General features: G+C 37.0%; 1 protein-coding gene across 8 annotated transcripts in view; it reads left to right on the top strand.

Moving 5' to 3' along the window:
• Positions 1-17423, top strand: part of AKAP9 (A-kinase anchoring protein 9) — a 125259-nt gene that overhangs the window by 96439 nt on the left and 11397 nt on the right. For 5 of the 8 annotated variants that reach the window (XM_068404447.1, XM_068404455.1, XM_068404451.1 and 2 more), the window contains 12 exons: positions 708-887; positions 4142-5212; positions 6144-6287; positions 6692-7195; positions 7623-7686; positions 8385-8503; positions 9311-9502; positions 10422-10610; positions 11265-11421; positions 12151-12370; positions 13416-13566; positions 14471-15139. In XM_068404447.1, the coding sequence (XP_068260548.1) occupies positions 708-887; positions 4142-5212; positions 6144-6287; positions 6692-7195; positions 7623-7686; positions 8385-8503; positions 9311-9502; positions 10422-10610; positions 11265-11421; positions 12151-12370; positions 13416-13566; positions 14471-15139 (3660 nt within the window). The remainder of the gene's footprint in view (positions 1-707; positions 888-4141; positions 5213-6143; positions 6288-6691; positions 7196-7622; positions 7687-8384; positions 8504-9310; positions 9503-10421; positions 10611-11264; positions 11422-12150; positions 12371-13415; positions 13567-14470; positions 15140-17423) is intronic. The other 3 variants (XM_068404453.1, XM_068404450.1, XM_068404448.1) reach the window with 1 other exon arrangement.

Below are 17423 nucleotides of genomic sequence, written 5' to 3'. Positions count from 1 at the left end.
CCTGGGGTGTATTAGAAGGGGTGTGGTTAGCAGGTCAAGAGAGGTTCTCCTCCCCCTCTACTCTGCCCTGGTGAGGCCGCATCTGGAATATTGTGTCCAGTTCTGGGCCCCTCAGTTCAAGAAGGACAGGGAAGTGCTAGAGAGAGTCCAGCGCAGAGCCATGAAGATGATTAAGGGAGTGGAACATCTCCCTTATGAGGAGAGGCTGAGGGAGCTGGGTCTCTTTAGCTTGGAGAAGAGGAGACTGAGGGGTGACCTCATTAATGTTTATAAATATGTAAAGGGCAAGTGTCAAGAGGATGGAGCCAGGCTCTTCTCAGTGACATCCCTTGACAGGACAAGGGGCAATGGGTGCAAGCTGGAACACAGGACGTTCCACATAAATATGAGGAAAAACTTCTTTACGGTGAGGGTAACTGAACACTGGAACAGGCTGCCCAGAGAGGTTATGGAGTCTCCTTCTCTGGAGACATTCAAAACCCGCCTGGACGCGTTCCTGTGTGATATGGTCTAGGTAATCCTGCTCCGGCGGGAGGATTGGACTAGATGATCTTTCGAGGTCCCTTCCAATCCCTAACATTCTGTGATTCTGTGTGATTCCATGCAATTTGTTCATTTTAATTCCTATGCCTTACATACTCCTACAAGAATATGCAGAAAACGTTATGTACAACTGTAACATGGTTTTGTTTTTTTTTTTTTCGTAGGATGAAATGGAAATACTGGGACTAGCTATCCAGAAATCTGAAGATGCCACCATAAAGGACCATCATTTAGTGGCTGGGAGGCTCACTCACATCATGCAAGAGAAGGAGCAGGAAATAGATCATCTTCATGAACAAATTGCAAAACTGCAACAGCAACTTGAAGTTACAACTGACAACAAAGTACATACTTTTAAAATCTTTTTCAGAATCCTACTTTGTGTTGCTAGATGTTCAAAGAAAAAAAAAACCCTCCATCCCCCCACCAGTTACATTATCTTCTATTGCTGCCTTAATTTAAAAATGCAAATGCTTCAGTTTCAAGCAACACTTTAACCCTAATCTGTTTTACCTCATTGTCTTTTTTTTTTTACAAATGATACTTTTTGCTTGCTTTTTATTATTCTGCCTTATTTCTGTTTGAATTTTTGTTTTAAATTCTTCTTCGTTCCTTGTTCTTCTAATACTTCTGAACATTTAATAGTATATAAGTAGCTGAATTCAACCTCAACGTTCATCGTGCCATCTTCCCTACAATGTCTTATTTTCAGTGTTATGTTTCAGTGACACCTGCTGGATCATGTTGGATTTTATAGGATGTTTTTAGCAGTTGAACTTTTGTGCTCCATGAGCTTGTGTAAATACTTTGTCATCATACCAATGGCAACATCTTTAATCCAGTATGAAGCATGGTGGGTGTGCAAACAAAATGCTGTGTTTTATTAGGAATGTAGAGCAATAAAGAAAGCAGCAGATTAATCTTTCTCTTATTTACTGAGATCTAACATCTGTAGCTTTCTGTTATTTTTCAATTCTGTGTATTTATGACAATGAGCTTCATCTTCTTCTGGCTTCCATCTTATGTAGATATAACTCATTTGATTTCAACAGAAATACTACTTACTTTGCATTGATGTAAGTGCCAGAAGAAACAGGCCACAGGTCTCACATTTTTTATAGAAAGAAAATTGTATCTTTTCAGTGAGTGAATTTTGCATTCTGAACATTTTAAACATGAAAATTTATTATTCGTAAGCTTTGTCCTCAAAACAAATATTATTCATTAAGATAAGACTGGAAGTTCTGTTACCCCTCAGTAGCTGATTGAGCATTTAGGGTAACATTCTATTAGGACATATTGAATTCACCGAAGCAGAGCTCTGACCAAGCTGGATAATTTCACTGAGTTTTTGTGTGCAACATTTAGTTATAAAGAGCCTCAGTGAATAATGCCAAAATGTTGAATTGGATTTAGGAAAGATCATACTTCAAGAATCCAGAACAGTTCTGCTTTATGCAATGACCGCAGTAATAGGGTTACATTACTTGCCTTGAGAAAAATACCCGGGGTTCAGGTATAATTCATTCTAATGATTGGTTCTTCTCCTCTTGTATGAAGTTTCATTTTCTTAATTTCATCCTCTAACTCAGTTATATTTTCCAGGACATTAAATAATTACTCTGCTTGCTTGATTATGAAATCAGTAATAAATATGAATAGATTGTTCTTAGGTCAATCCCTTTCTTAATCCCATCGACATCTTCATCCCGCTAAGTGCTTTTCTTTTAATTGCTGTATGTGCCTTCTGTCATCCTTTACTCCATTGTGTTATGAAGAACAGAAACTGATATGCTGACTTGATAGCAATCACTAGCATTACTGTTCTTTTCTTCTGAAAACAAATGACTTGTTCACATTTTCTTTAGTGTTTTTGAGCTTCCTCTAATCTCTGTGGATTTTTAAAAATGAGTTCTTGGCTGGCAAATCAGCCCTTCTAATATATACAGTCACATTTCATTTATGCTTGTACAAATTATAATTATTGTCATCTTATTATTCTATTTAACTAACTAAACCTAATGAAGTATTGAGAGGTAAAGGGGAAAGCACAGCTATTTTAGAATCATAGAATCATAGAATGGTTTGGGTTGGAAGGGACCTTAAAGAACATCTAGTTCCAACCCCCCTGCCACTGGCAGGGACACCTTTTCACTAGACCAAATTGCTCAAAGCAATAATTATTATTTTAGTAATAAATTTAGTCATCTTCCTTCTCTTCCTCACTTTTTTTTTTCTTCTTCAAATTTCTAAAAGACCTTTCTAGAGTTCTTACCTATTTTAGGTACCATAACTGTGATTTTATTTTATAGTATCCCTTTCCATATAGTCTTGACAGATTTCCTTCTGCATTTTTCATTTCCAGTCTAGAAGCACTGTTCGTTTCAGATCTCCAGACATTCCTCTAAGAAAATATATCCACTTTTTGTTTCTTAGACTTACTACTTATAATCTGATCTATCTTTATTTTGACTTTGTAAAGGATTTTTTGGCATTCTTCTACACTCAAATGAGAATTTGCTCCCACTGCAATTTAGCAAGTAGGATTTTTTAATGAATTTTATAAAACTTATTCTATTGGAATCTGTTAACTTGTCTTATTATTCCTTTTGATAAGCCTTTTTTATTTAATGTAGTGTTCATCAACACCAGTCATTCCATTTTTTGTGTCTACTCATTTATTTCTTGTTAGAAGTTGATATAAGATGGCTTTTTTTTCTGCATCATAATGTCTTCACCCTCATATTTGCTCAGTTACATCCTTCTGTGAATTTCTTGCAATTTTGAGCCCCTTACACAGCCTGTAATTGTAAGTGTCTTTAGAATTAATATAGGAAAGTATTACTCTCACTCTCGTCACGTCTTCACGAATCTCTCTTTGAATTTTGTTTGGATAGTCATATACATTTTAAAATAAATACTTCTATCACTTGGTGTCTCTTTACTTTCATTTAAACTATAGCACAAATGAATAATTGTGCTATGGGTACTGTTTGCCCTATTTGGTTTTGTGCACACCTGCATATGTGTATGCACACACACATACACAGGCAAACATGTATTTAGGTTTGTGATAGGAAATGTCAGAGTCAACTGATAGGTGTCTTCTGTGGTCTCAGACTCAAAAGAATGTTACAATGGTATTTTTCAACACATTTATTTAAAGGTCTATTTGTATTTAAAATGCATATTCATCTAAATTGGCTGTGTCCTATATAAATCTGTTTGACTATATGAATGAATGGTGCTTTTTCATGAAGAGCACGGTATCTGTCTAATCTAACTGAACATATCTGGCCTGTATATGATAAGCTTGAGGATCTATTTTTTTTTTAGAGTAAATTCTTTATGTAACGTAATGCAGAATAATTTATCTGTAAGTTTTAAGCCTCATAAATCTTGGCTCGTTGGAATTCTTTGAGTAAAAACAAAATATTAAACCTTGATTGCATGAGAAGATTGAACAGCACAGACCACTCCACTTGTTTCTGGTTTAATTTTTAATATGAAGGACAAGACAGAGCTTTAGACCAAACTGTTGGAAAAAAGTACTGAGAACACTTAAACTACAGTGTTTCATATCTCTGTTTTTTTTCAGGTGATTGAAGAGCAAAATGAGCATATACGGGAGCTTGAAGCCCAGGTAGAATGTCTGAAAAGTGATCAAGAACGTGTGAAGAAAAAAAATGATGAGGAAGTAGAGCAGTTGAATGATGTCATTGATAAGCTTCAGCAGGAACTGGCAAATATTGAACAAAAAGTACCTGCAGACATTGCTGCTTTTCAAGAAGACGCTGACAGTCTGAAACATACACTTGAAGCAGTTCTGGCAAAAAAAGAAGCTTTGGAGAAGCAAGTAGAAAATATGAATGTAGAGGCATCTCGAACAAAGAATGAGCTTGAGGAAACGAACTTAAAAATGAACCAGCTAAAGCAAGAAATAAGTATGTTAAAAAAAGAACACGAAAGAATAACAGAGAAGTTGTTGAAGGGTGATAGGGGAAAAACAGAAGACAGGAGCAATGGGAAAACTGAAGAAGTGGAAGAAGGCTCATGTGAGAAGTTGCTAGAACAAACACAGCTTAGGTCTTCAGATGAAAATACAAGAGTCACCATTAGCAAGGTGGAGGTACAACTGCAGCAACTTCAGGCATGCATTAAGGAAAAAGATTCAGAACTGTGCCAGTCCTACAATGAAATAAAAGACCTGAAAGAGCAAGGCAAAGCTGAAAGAGAAACACTTAACAAGAGGATATTAGAACTGGAAAAGATACTAGTGGAAAAAGTTGCTGCTGCTCTTGTGAGTCAGGTTCAGCTAAATGCAGTTCAAGAGCAAAGGAAATTCATTCAGGGAATTCAGGAAACTTCAAAATGTGTGGAGGAAGCAAGCAAGAATGCCCCAACAGAGGGTTTGAGTGATAAAACTGAAAATGAGATGGAATCAAAATTATCACTCTTAACACAGAGGCTTAGTGAGATGGAGGACCAACTGGCAACAGTAAATCGTAACTTGGAGCTAGAAGAAGAAAATGTAAAAATTGCACAAAAGGAAGCTAAAGTGAAAGAAGAGAGACTCTTAGAACTTCAGCAATTACTAGAAGAGGTTCAGGAAAAACACAAAGGAGAGATTCAGAAATACATTAAGCAAGAAGAAATGCAGACATATCAGGTAATTACATGCCATTTTGTTTTGGCTTGTTTTCACTAAAATCAGTTATTTTATGTAAACTATAATTTGCATTAAAAACACCTTGCCTTTTCATGAATGTAGAGTGATTTTGAATTTTGAACATATACTTTCTTATTCTTACTTTGAACAGACATAGAATTGAGTTAATTACACTTTTACATGGCATGGAGGTAGAGAGATAAAAATTAAAATGATAAAAATTATGTAAGAGGGCATTCAGAATGATAAGGGAGCGATAGCAATTTGTCTGTACAGGGGTTCTTTTGGGGGGAGGGGGGCTTGTTTTTTTATGTATGCTTTGATTTTGGTTTACTTTTTCTTCCTTTGCTGTCTTGATTCCAAAGATATTTCCCATTCAGTAGTTTTTACCAGTATACATTTGTCCTGATTTCCATCCACCACTGGTTATGTTGTCTGTGAATTTAAAACCTTCAGTCAAGACTGTGCTTGGTAGCCCAAATGTGGGATTGATTGCTGAAACTCTTAAGTTCAGAGACACCATGGAACCCGGTGCTGTACCAGAAAAAGTTCTAAGACCTATCATCCAAATGCAGATTAAATGAATGTCGTAAATCTTATAAATTTAATATTATCAGACTCCATTTCCTACTCTCTGTTGACCTTCCACCCTATCCTTTCTACATGGTGTAGCCAGTTTCTACTTGCAGTTCAGTAAACTGTAAGAAGACGGTCTTTCCTCACACACTTATCCAGTTTGTGGGAGTTAATCTAGGAAAATGATCTTTCAGTCTTAATTTTTTGAGGCTACATTAATCCAAATAACATTTGTTTTCCTCATGGTCTTTTCATTTGTGGCTTTTGTAAGTTGATGTGAAAGGGGTCAGTGCTGTCACTACTTGATTCTTCGTAAGATTCTTCACCATTTTCCATATCTTCTGTTGCCATGTAGGTAGGAGCACAACTCATGGAAAGTCAAAAAGATGTGCTTATTAATGAATTTGAACTAGAGAAAGTTAAAGAAGAGGCAGCTGCTGCTAAGGAAGAACTGAGCAGTTACAAAGAAAAGGCAGAAAAACTTCAGCAAGAACTAGCAGTAAGAACCAGATTGTTCCCTATTGTATTTAAATGTATTTAAACCTGTATATAAATGATTATACAGGTCTTATTGTGCACATATGCATGCTATATGTTGTTTTTAATCTTGCACCGAGAATGCCACTAAGAAAAACGGTCACTCAGTACCTACTGCCAGTGGAACAGAGCTGATGCTGTAGACCAAATCTTCACTTGTTGCCAAAGTACATGGTTATACAGTCCACTATAGTGCAACAGTGGATCTAGAGCTGTATTTCTTAGGAGATAATATTTGTTACCATTGTCATAACTGCTTTAAAGTAAGACTAAACTGAGCTCTAATGATATAGGGAGTTGTTTGGGTTTTAGGGGGGTTTTTTAAGTATTTGGAAGGACTGCAATTCAGATTCGCTGTATTTACAGGTGAAAGAAGCAAGTCTGATACATCTTCAGGAAGACCTGTGCAAAGTCAAAGAGAACGTAGTTCAAGCAGAAGAGAGGCTTGCAAGTTACATGAGAAAGGACAAGGAGATGGCAAAAACTGAAAGCAAAAAGGATGCAGAAATATTGTGTGATTTGTCAACCAGTGAGTCTACTCTAATTAGAAAAAGCTCATCATCGCAAACAGACAAAACTGTGGAAATCAACAGCTGTATCCAAACTTCTCCAGTCCTCGTTAAAAATGCAGAAATCCAAATTGATTTGCAAAATGAATGTTCTTCAGAAGAGATTGCAGAGATCATAAGAGAATTTACTGAAAAAATCGACCAAATGCAAGAACTCCACGCTGCTGAAATCATGGACATGGAGACAAGGCATATCTCTGAATCTGAAGCATTAAAGAGAGATAAGTTTGTTGCAGTGCAAGTATTGACTGAAGAATGTAATACTTTAAAGGAAGTCATAGAAACTCTACGAACTAAAGAGGTATGTATCCTGTTTTATATTCATTGAAACTACTTTGGTTCGTGCTTTTGCTCCTGCTACAGCAATTCCCATTTAAAGTCTGGTAAGTGTGAAGCACCATGTGTTCAGTATAAATCTTTTAAGTGTTTTGATGTTTCCACCACCTAGGGAGAGATTGTGAGCCCTTTCCTTGGCAATTTAAGTTTGGGATTGTGCTCAGCTATCAGATGCTTACTTGTGCTACTGCCTTGGACCTCTCCTGCTCTGTGGAGACAAGTGTAGTCACCTTATTGAATGCCATCTTTCTCGCCTCCATTTTGATTACTTTCATTGCAGGGGAAACTGAACAAAGAGGCTCATATGGTCTCGTGCTTCTTAGAATTAGCTCCCTTATTATGAGTGGGTGTGGGGTGATTAAAGATTTGATTGTTCTCTTTTCTAAATATAGGGAAGCCCTGTTTCTGGATTAGCACGTTCTCCACTGTATCCAGCTAGAGATGGAGGTTCTAGTGGTAAGAAACATGTTTTTATGGATTTCAAACAGCATTATAAATTGTCTGCTTTTTTAATATTAAGGTTACCGTTAAAGAGTTTGTGTTCTAAGAAATAAAAACAGCTACTCCCCAGATTGAAGCAGAAGCCTGTCGCACTAAGAAAAGGTGCTAAGCGTGCCATGTCTATTAATTTGCTATGGAAGGAAAATGACTACAGTGGAGATGGGTTTAGTCGAGGCATCAGATGCTAATTCTGTTCTTCCCTCTGGAGTTCCTATATTCTTCTTACATATTACATTATCTCTTCAGTGCAGCTTCATCATTTCTTAATAGAATTTAAAGCTACAGCTCCCTAGCAGTGGGAGATGATGTTGGGTACTGACTTCTTCAAGAGCAATAAAAATTATTAATATGATCCTTTTCATAGGCAGAGGCTAAGCATATTAAGGGGGGATCATTTGGCAGAAGTGTTTGTGCAAGTAGTTGTTCATCTTTTAGAACTAAAGTAGGATTTTTAAGTTTATTTTTTTTAGTTTTGTTTTGCTGTTACTGCTTTGAAACTGAAAAACTATAAACAGGTAGTCTCCAGGCTTAAAATCAACTCTGGTGACGTGCAACCGCCTGTTACAACAACAGACAAAAATGCTTTTTTGATGTCTGTTCTTCAAAGTTTCACTGTAATCCAGCTTTCATGTTTTTCTCTCCTTTTATTTTAGACTCCAGTTCAGACTGGAGTCAAGGAATGTATCTTGCTCAGACCCAGGGATCTGACACGATATCTGAAGGAGCAGAAGAAGGTGAAACTTCAACAGATTTACTTCCAAAAAAAATTAAGGTAAAATAGAACTGATCATTTTTATTATGGAACAAGAGTGATACTACCAAAAGCTTAAATTAGCTGCTTCTTGATTAGTGAAAAGAGAGCCATTTAGATAAGTTTTAGTGTCGGCTATTTTAATACATTTTAAAATACTTCTGATAAATGACGTGCATTTTTGCATGTTAAATTAGGTTAAATGTGATTTTTGTAACTGTAGGCTTGTTGTCGATTATGAGAAGTATAACTACTGTTATTATAATTTATTGTAGTTATTGTGTATTAATGATAAAGTCATAATTATATATTACACAATTTTATGGATTCTGTTATAGGTGTAGAATCATATCTATATTATGAAAGTAAATAAATGTGTTTATTATAAACAGTAAGGGTATCATGCTTTTAATTACATTTTAAAAAAAAAAAAAAGCACGTCTTTTGCAACAAACCTCTAGCTTAATAGTAATTTCAAAAAGTGAATTGCAAAGCTCACCTGGAAGCTTCCCAGGACTTGGTTTTTAAAATGTCAGTTTCCATCAGCAACCATTTTAAAATTTGAGTATTGATTTGACAGATGAACTTTGGGAATTTTCATTTGAAACTGAGGAAAAATACACCTATTTAATAAGTTTTACTGTTTGACAGATATAAAGAACTAGGTGACACTTCTGTCTGATATGAGGAAGCATAAATAGTTTCCTTATGCTGATCAATTTAGAAGTACCAGTATTCCAATGTGTATGAAATAAGATTATTATTGTTGTTGTTGTTATTAATATTATTAGGACTGGCATTACTGATTTCTTTTTGTATTTATTGTAGGGTTTACTGAGAGCAGTCCATCATGAAGGCATACAGGTCCTGTCTCTCACTGAATTTCCGTATGGTGAAAGAGAGATGCCATCTCTTAAGCAAGAGCAAGAACCTTGGCTTGAGGAAAGGAAAGCTTTTCTAAGCACCATTTCATCTTTGAAAGACCTAATTGCAAAAATGCAACTTCATAGAGAAGCTGAGGTATAAATAATATAATAAGATTCTATCTTAATAAAAAATAATTTATGATAACCTTATAAGGCACATTCACAGTTCAGCTTTAAATGCTCTTAAGTATATTGCTACAAGGCAAAAGATTTCAAAAATATGCAGTAAAACTGTGTGTCACACTTTCTGGTAATAAAATATATCATAAATTACAGCTTGCATATGTTCTTCTGTGCATTGATAGCTTTTGACTGTATAGATCCACCTTTTAAAAATAATTATATTTTGAAAGCATGTTTCAAGTAGCAGTTAAAATAAATTTTTTTAATGTTATTTTTTATTGGTGTAGTAGAACTTGGATGCTATTAAAAAGATACTGCAGTGAGAGAAAAGAGGGGAAAAATTGTTTACTGATTAATATTGTGTTATATTTTAATCTGTTAAAAATTATTAGGACTTGCCTGTCTAATTACCCCAGTTAGACTTTTAGATATATGTAGGTAGTTTCTATTACTTCTGCATTTCCTTCAGCATGGGAAGTGGGAGGATTAACTTTATATCATTATAAAATTAAATCTTCTTCATACACAATATCTGCACACTACCACATAGCTCTGTGAGCGTCTAGGAACATAGATGTAACATCATAAAAATTAAAAGGATAGTGTGATACAGTAACATAAATAATAACTACACGGGGCTAAGTTTTCAGTTATAAAAAGCTAAATTGCTTCCATCTAAAACACAGATAAAAGTTTAGCATTTGTGCATGCAGAAGAAATCATAACGTGTAGAATAAATGCATTGATTGGTATGAATGAATGTTACATATCTATTGAGTAAGAAAAGCTCAATATTCCACTGAAAGCACACACTTTACATAAAATTATAATGACCATTCTTGATGTAATATTTTAATTCTGCTGTTTAAATTGGTTTTATACCACTGTAGATTTATGCAAGTACTGAATCTCCTGAAGGCATCCCAGACTGGCGAGGAGAACTTCTGCATGCTATTCAACAGCTTTTCATGAAAGAACAAAATGTTCTTCTTGCTGCGTTTCAAACTGAACTTGCAGAACTGGGCACAAGAGATGCAGTGATACTGATGAATCAGTTAGAGCACAGACTACAAGAGCAGGTAATATAAAATATACTTTGTCAAAGTATGTTTGTCTACCTTAGATTTTAATTTTGAACGTATAAAAAATCCTTTTAAAAATATATGTATTAATAGTTGTTTTGACAATCTAAGGGTGAAAACAAATAAGACTTGTAAGAAGAAGAGGTGTCTTTAAAAAGAAAAACTGATGTGGTTCGGGAAAGAGATTTTTGGGTGCACAAGCTATAGAAAAAATACAGCCTTCAGAGATCAATTTGAATTAAACACAGTTGTCCTGAACTTGATTTCATTAAGTTAATTAGAATTATGTTACACTGTCTAAGAGAAAAGGTAGCTTGTATATATGAAGCAAGTTGTAGGAAGAGGAAGTGATAAGGCTGCCATGGGACAGAGAGAGGTCAGTTTTCTCCTCTGGAACATGGAAGGATTAGTGAGGAAAATTACAATTTGCCGTAGAATGAATAGCTCTCTTGATTCTGTAATTTTGATGCCTAGTAGAGAAATAAAAATAAACTCAAGCAATTCTTCCCAATATTATACTATTGACTTAATTATGACTTAATTGAAAATGTTTTGAATGCACTATGAATATATAAGTAAATGTAATATCCACACCATAGATATTCTAATAAAATCTGGAGTTTTACTTTTAAATTTTTCTAATGGTAATAGGCTACTAACCAGAGAGCAGCAGTGGACTGTCTTCAGAATGCAGACAGAAGAAGTTTGCTGATGGAGATTCAAGCATTACATGCTCAGATGAACAGTAAGAAAAACAATCCAAAAAGAGAACAAGAGATTGATTCAAAAAGCCAAGGTGACTTCTGTGGTAATATATGTGTGTTTCCAAATACTTTCATGGCAGTGCTCATAATGCTGTAGATGAAAAAACACTGATGTTCTTTGCTCTCTGATTTTGATACTCATGTTCTGAGCATGCATACTTTTCCTCTTTTTCAATCTTACTGGACTAATTTTGCAAAAATTAAGATACAGTCTGTGTTCTTAGGACTTGTATCAAATTGAAAGTGATACAAAGTTATTTCAATTGCTATAAAAGTCAGGCTTGTATTTTAAGGTTGTTTTCCATATATGCGCTTCAGTGTTTAGGTTCAACAGCTTTGAAATTATCGAAGTTGGATAGTCAGTCCTAATGAGTAAACTAAGAAGCAATTAGTATGAACAACAAAAAGTTCAGAGAGCAAGTATACTTTAAGTAAATGCTCACTGTCAGTGTTTTGTCACAAAAATTTTGTTACAAGTATACATACATCCCTAACTTCAGTTATGTTAGTCATAATGCAAATGATACATATTGATATGGTTGCGCAGGTAGCCTTTTAATGAAGTTTGAGAGTTGAAGTGATTTCTTGGGAAGTATGAAAGGTATAAAAGGCATGGTTTTGCTTTCACTCCACTATTGAAAGAATATAGTATTCTAAAATATCACTCTTAGTGATAGCCTTGTGGTCATTCTCTGTGCTAGAGGAAACCTTACCCAAATAGACAGTATTGTTTGTTCACTAAGTAATTTCCATATTAATGGTACTCTCATTAGAAATGCTGGAGTATAATATGCAGCAGAAGCAGTCACAGATACTGGATATGCAAGTGGAGCTCCGGAGTATGAAGGACAGAGCAGCTGAGCTTCAGGAACAGCTGAATTCAGAGAGAATGATGGGTGCCGAGCTGAAGAATGAACTTGCACAAGCCAAACTAGAGCTTGAAACAACCCTTAAAGCACAGCACAAGCACTTCAAGGACCTAGAAACCATCAGGTGTGGCTTTCAGTGCCAAACTTTCTGTGTTGACAGTGAAGATGATCTTTTCTATGTTGTCTCAAATTATAATACTGATTTTATTAAGGAAGTTGATGTAAATGCTTCTCAGTTTTTCTGTAAAATGTATCTGTCAAAAAATAGACTTCTGTTCCATTTGACAAAAAATGTGATTCTGTAGATTAAGAAGATCTGATTCATAATTTGTTTTAATGATTTATTAATATCAAGTTTCATTTGAAATTTTGACACATTAGACTACTGTATACAAGCTAATAAGTATACCATATTTAAAGGTTTTTCTGCTTCTAAAACTGAACAAGGAGAAAAACTTGCAGAGTTAAGATGACTTTGCAAGTACTTCCATATGAAATTCTATAGCTTCTAAGTGTTGCTTTGGCATGGTCAGCAGCAGAGGTACCAGGACAAATATTTGGCACTCAAGAAAGCCATTATTATTTATGCCTGTACCAGACAGATATGCGCATGTATGGTATCTTAATGTTCAGCTCAGAGATAACAAATTAAGACAGAGTTTAAATTGGTATTACTTCATAGGTTACCTTATAGCCTTTATAGACTATCAGGAGGGAGAATCTTTTGCAAATTGATGGAAAACTGATTTGCAAAAAAATGAGAATTCAGGGCATAGATTTTTTTTTTTTTTTTTTACCCCCCAGCCCCCAAGATAGAATTTTTTTTTTTCCCTTTGAGACACATGGCAGCAAGATATATTTCCCCTGCATTCTTTCAGGTTTTGGCCAGTGACTAGATTAAGTTGAAAACTACCTGCCTCTGAGCCGCCAATTAATGAAAAATGGCAGCTACACAGTTAGCAGGATGGACACACTTTCTGCTACTTTTGAGCTACGCAACTCTCTCATTTTTGAGTTAGGCTTGTTTTTCTAAATAGGCTTTTCACTGTTACTCTACTACAGAAGCAGTGTTTTCAGTGCACAAGATGGAATAAATATCAAGTAACTGATGTTACTGCGATAGGATTAGAGCCATTGTCTAATCTAAAGGTTGCCCATTTCTCTTTTAGGACTGAAGTTAAAGAAAAAGCAGCTGAGCTAGATATTCTGAAGGATACAATGGCCAGTGAACAGAAAAAATCAAGAGAGCTACACTGGACTTTGGAAAAGGAAAAAGCTAAAATGGAACGCAATGAGGAAAGAGGAAGAGAGAAGCTTGAGGTATTCCAGCATCCCAAATGGCCTGGAACATTAAGGAGCAAGCAAATATTCTTTCGGTTAACATTTCAGCTCAGCTTACATTTTTGTCCAATGTGTGCTCCGTTTTCTGTCTTTAACAGCGGTATTATATCATCTAGAGCTGAAGAAAGATGTATAGAAGCTGTGTGGCAAAGAAAGAAAAAGGCCTGATGCAAATTCAGTTTAAATCAATAGGAATTTTACAACTGTGGTTGTCAGATCCAAGATGAAAAGATTCTACTTTGTATAATAGCCCTCAGATATTCAAGGGGACAGGACACTGCTCACATGGCTACACCTAGCCCCCACCACAACCTAACTCATAAAAGACAGTACTTAAGAATATTATTTAAGGAGTTACATTGGTTGTCTCCATTTTAAAATTCAGCAGTTTCACCTCATGAAAACCAAACTAGGGAGTTTACTTTAGGAGAAAATGCATTAGTAGCTTCCTTGGTACCTCTGCAGCATCTGATATAGTGAGGGAGAGAGCCCATATCCTAGTACAAGTATTAAGACAAAAAAAGCAATCACTTTAACAGGATCTTGAAATCTTAACTTGCAAAATCACTTTCACAGTTTTAGAAAGTAAAAGGAGATAGTTATATTAAACTTAAGAACTATGGCTGTTTGTATCTCATTAAAAAGTATGTGTTACAAATATCCTTCTTTTATGAGGTGATGTGATTTTAGAATAAAGACACCTGTATATATTTTAATATCAGATGTGACTGCAGCATTCAGAGTGTTGTCACATTAATTGTGAATAGCAAAACCTATTAAAAGCAACGTGTGTCATAGTAGCATATTTGCAATTTGCAGAAGATAACGGAAAGTATACACAAATGGCTTTAATCAGTTCTTTTCTTCTGTTTCCTTATGGAAGGATTTAAAATTTTCACTTGAAGATCAAAAACAAAAGAACCTACAGTTAACTAAACTCTTGGAGCAAGAGAAACAGCTGTCAGCTGATCTGCAACAGAAAATTGAATCCCAAGAAGCACTCAGTGCTGCCCAGCTGTCACGTGAACGAGGCCGTAATTCTGAGTTGCAGGTGCTTCTTGAATCAGAGAAGGTTCGAGCCCTCGAAATAAGCAGTGCCCTAGAAAGGGAAAAAGAGCTATGTGCTCAGCTTCAAAGTGCTGAATATAAGGGGCAAGCTGGAACACCTAATCCATCTGAGGAATTACTTAAAGAGCTACAGAAACAAATGGATGAAAAGCATGACCGTATAGTGGAGTTAGTAAGTGAGATGGAGAAGTATAAACTGGAATCTGTGCAAGTGAGACAGCAAATGGAAAAAGAGAGGCAGATCCAGAGGAAAGCATTACAAGCAGAACAAGATGCTAACATAATAGCACAGAAGAAACTCCATGAACTGGAGTCCAAAGTAGAAGACCTTCAGTGGCAACTTGGAGAAAAGAAGCAAGAAGTTCATAAATTAGGCAATGAAACAAAGAAGTTGCAGGAAATAATCCAAGAACTACAGATAAAAGAGCAGGAGAATGAAGGAAGAAAGGAAGCCGAAATGACACCAAGCCACAATCCAAATGAGGTACAGTGGGACTGAGAGCAATGTGTGATACTTAACTGTGCAATTTAGCTTTTAATTCTTTTGTTCAATTAGCATTGTGTGTCACTGTGCCTTTACTCAATCTATAAAATAGCCTACAGATTACAGAATACAGGCACCAGAGAAAGGGAAAGCATTCCAGTTTTGCTACCTAGAACTGTTCACACACATCCTCTGAGAATGAAGCTGTAGAGATGTGTAAGGAGGAGCATGAGCAGGAGAAATGTGTCTGAATGTGTACACACACTTTGTGTCGCAGTATAGGAGAAGAATATTCCCCTCACCCAGCTGCAGGAATGAGCCATTCCTACTCAGGAATGCTCCAGGTCAGTGCTCTTAATCTTTAGTTCATAAACCGCAAGTGGTCTTTGAAACATTTAAAAGTGATCTCTCAACAACTTCAGTAATTAAATAAGTAATCAAACAAGCAGATGCATGAATATGTGTCTATTAGCAAACAAAATAGAAGGAAGAAATCAAGGTAAAAAACTAATTTCAGAATTTAACCTAATTTTTAGATGAATGAAAGTTGGAATCACTATTGCCTGTAAATTTTTCTCTCTCATGAAACGTTTGGAAAGTTTTAAAATTCTTTTTAAATTACTTTTAAAATTCTTTAGAAACTTCCCTGTAAGAGATAAGTGATACTGAGTGAGTGATCTGTGGATAGTCCCAGGGAGGGTTGACAGGAGACGTGCCTCTTTGCTGACCGTGTTTTTGCCCATCCTGCCATCATTCCATGCTTTTTTGTCAGCTGTCTTGTCTGTGGAGCCAGGAAGGATTTTTTCTCTTCATCTAATTTGGCTACTGTTTTTAATCTTCTGAATCATTGGAAACTACCCACAGCTAGAGGCAGGATGTTGAGTGTATTGATAACTGTGATAGCATCAGCCTTCCTGCCACGCTTAGTTTGTGCACCTTGCTCTTCTGCTCAGAGGTAACTGCCAGCACTGTGGTCAACAAAGTCTTCCCTTGCATCAGGTTGGAAGTGGCCATTGGGGCTTTTTTCCCTCCTCAGCAGCAGACAGTGTGATCTGCTTTCCAGGATCTGCCTAGAGTGTCAAATAATGAATCTCCTGCTGCTTCCTGTGACATTTTGTGGCAGGTTGACCCTGGCTGGATGGCAGGTGCCACCAAAGCTGCTCTGTCACTCCCCTCCTCAGATGGACAGGGGAGAGAAAATATAACAAAAGGCTTGTGGATAAAGATAAGGACAGGAAGAGATCACTCACCAGTTACCGTCATGGGCAAAACAGACTTGACTTGGGGAAATTAGTTTAATTTATTACCAGTCAAATCAGAGAAGGGTAATGAGAAATAAAACCAAATTTTAACACCTTCCCCCCATCCCTCCCTTCTTCCCGGGCTCAACTTCACTCCTGATTTCTCTACCTCCTCCCCCTCAGCAGCACAGGGTGACGGGGAATGGGGGTTGCAGTCAGTTCATCACACGTTGTCTTTGCCGCTTCTTCCTCCTCAGGGGCAGGACTCCTCACACTCTTCCCTCCAGCATTGGGTCCCTCCCACGGGAGACCGTTCTCCACAAACTTCTCCAATGTGAGTCCTTCCCATGGGCTGCAGTTCTTCACAAACTGCTCCAGCATGGGTCCCTTCCACGGAGTACAGTCCTTTAGGAACAGAATCCTCCAGCATGGGTACCCCACAGGGTCAGAAGTCCTGCCAGCAAACCTGCTCCAGCGTGGGCTCCTCTCCACGGGTCCCCAGGTCCTGCCAGGAGCCTGCTCCAGCATGGGCTTCCCACAGGGTTACAGCCTCCTTTCGGTGCATCCACCTGCTCCAGCGTGGGGTCCTCCACAGGCTGCAGGTGGATATCTGCTCCACCGTTAACCTCCATGGGCTGCAGGGGACAGCCTGCCTCACCATGGTCTTCACCACGGGCTGCAGGGGAATCTCTGCTCTGGCACCTGGAGCATCTCCTCCCCCTCCTTCTTCACTGACCTTGGTGTCTGCAGAGTTGTTTCTCTCACATATTCTCACTCCTCTCTCTGGCTGCAATTGCTGTTGTGCAGCAACTTTTTGCCCTTCTTAAATATGTTATCACAGAAGCACTACTACCGTTGCTGATGGGCTTGGGCTTGGCGAGTGGCGAATCCGTCTTGGAGCCAGCTGGCATTGGCTCTGTTGGACATGGGGGAAGCTGCTAGCAGCTTCTCACAGAAGCCACCCCTGTAGCCCCCCAGCTACCAAAACTTTGCCACACAAACGCAATATGCATTTGCAACACTCTGCTTTTTTTCTCATTGGT

This window comes from Nyctibius grandis, chromosome 7, assembly GCF_013368605.1.
Source record: "Nyctibius grandis isolate bNycGra1 chromosome 7, bNycGra1.pri, whole genome shotgun sequence".
In the NCBI taxonomy this organism is placed as follows: Eukaryota; Metazoa; Chordata; class Aves; order Nyctibiiformes; family Nyctibiidae; genus Nyctibius; species Nyctibius grandis.
This window is presented reverse-complemented; position numbering and strand designations above follow the sequence as displayed.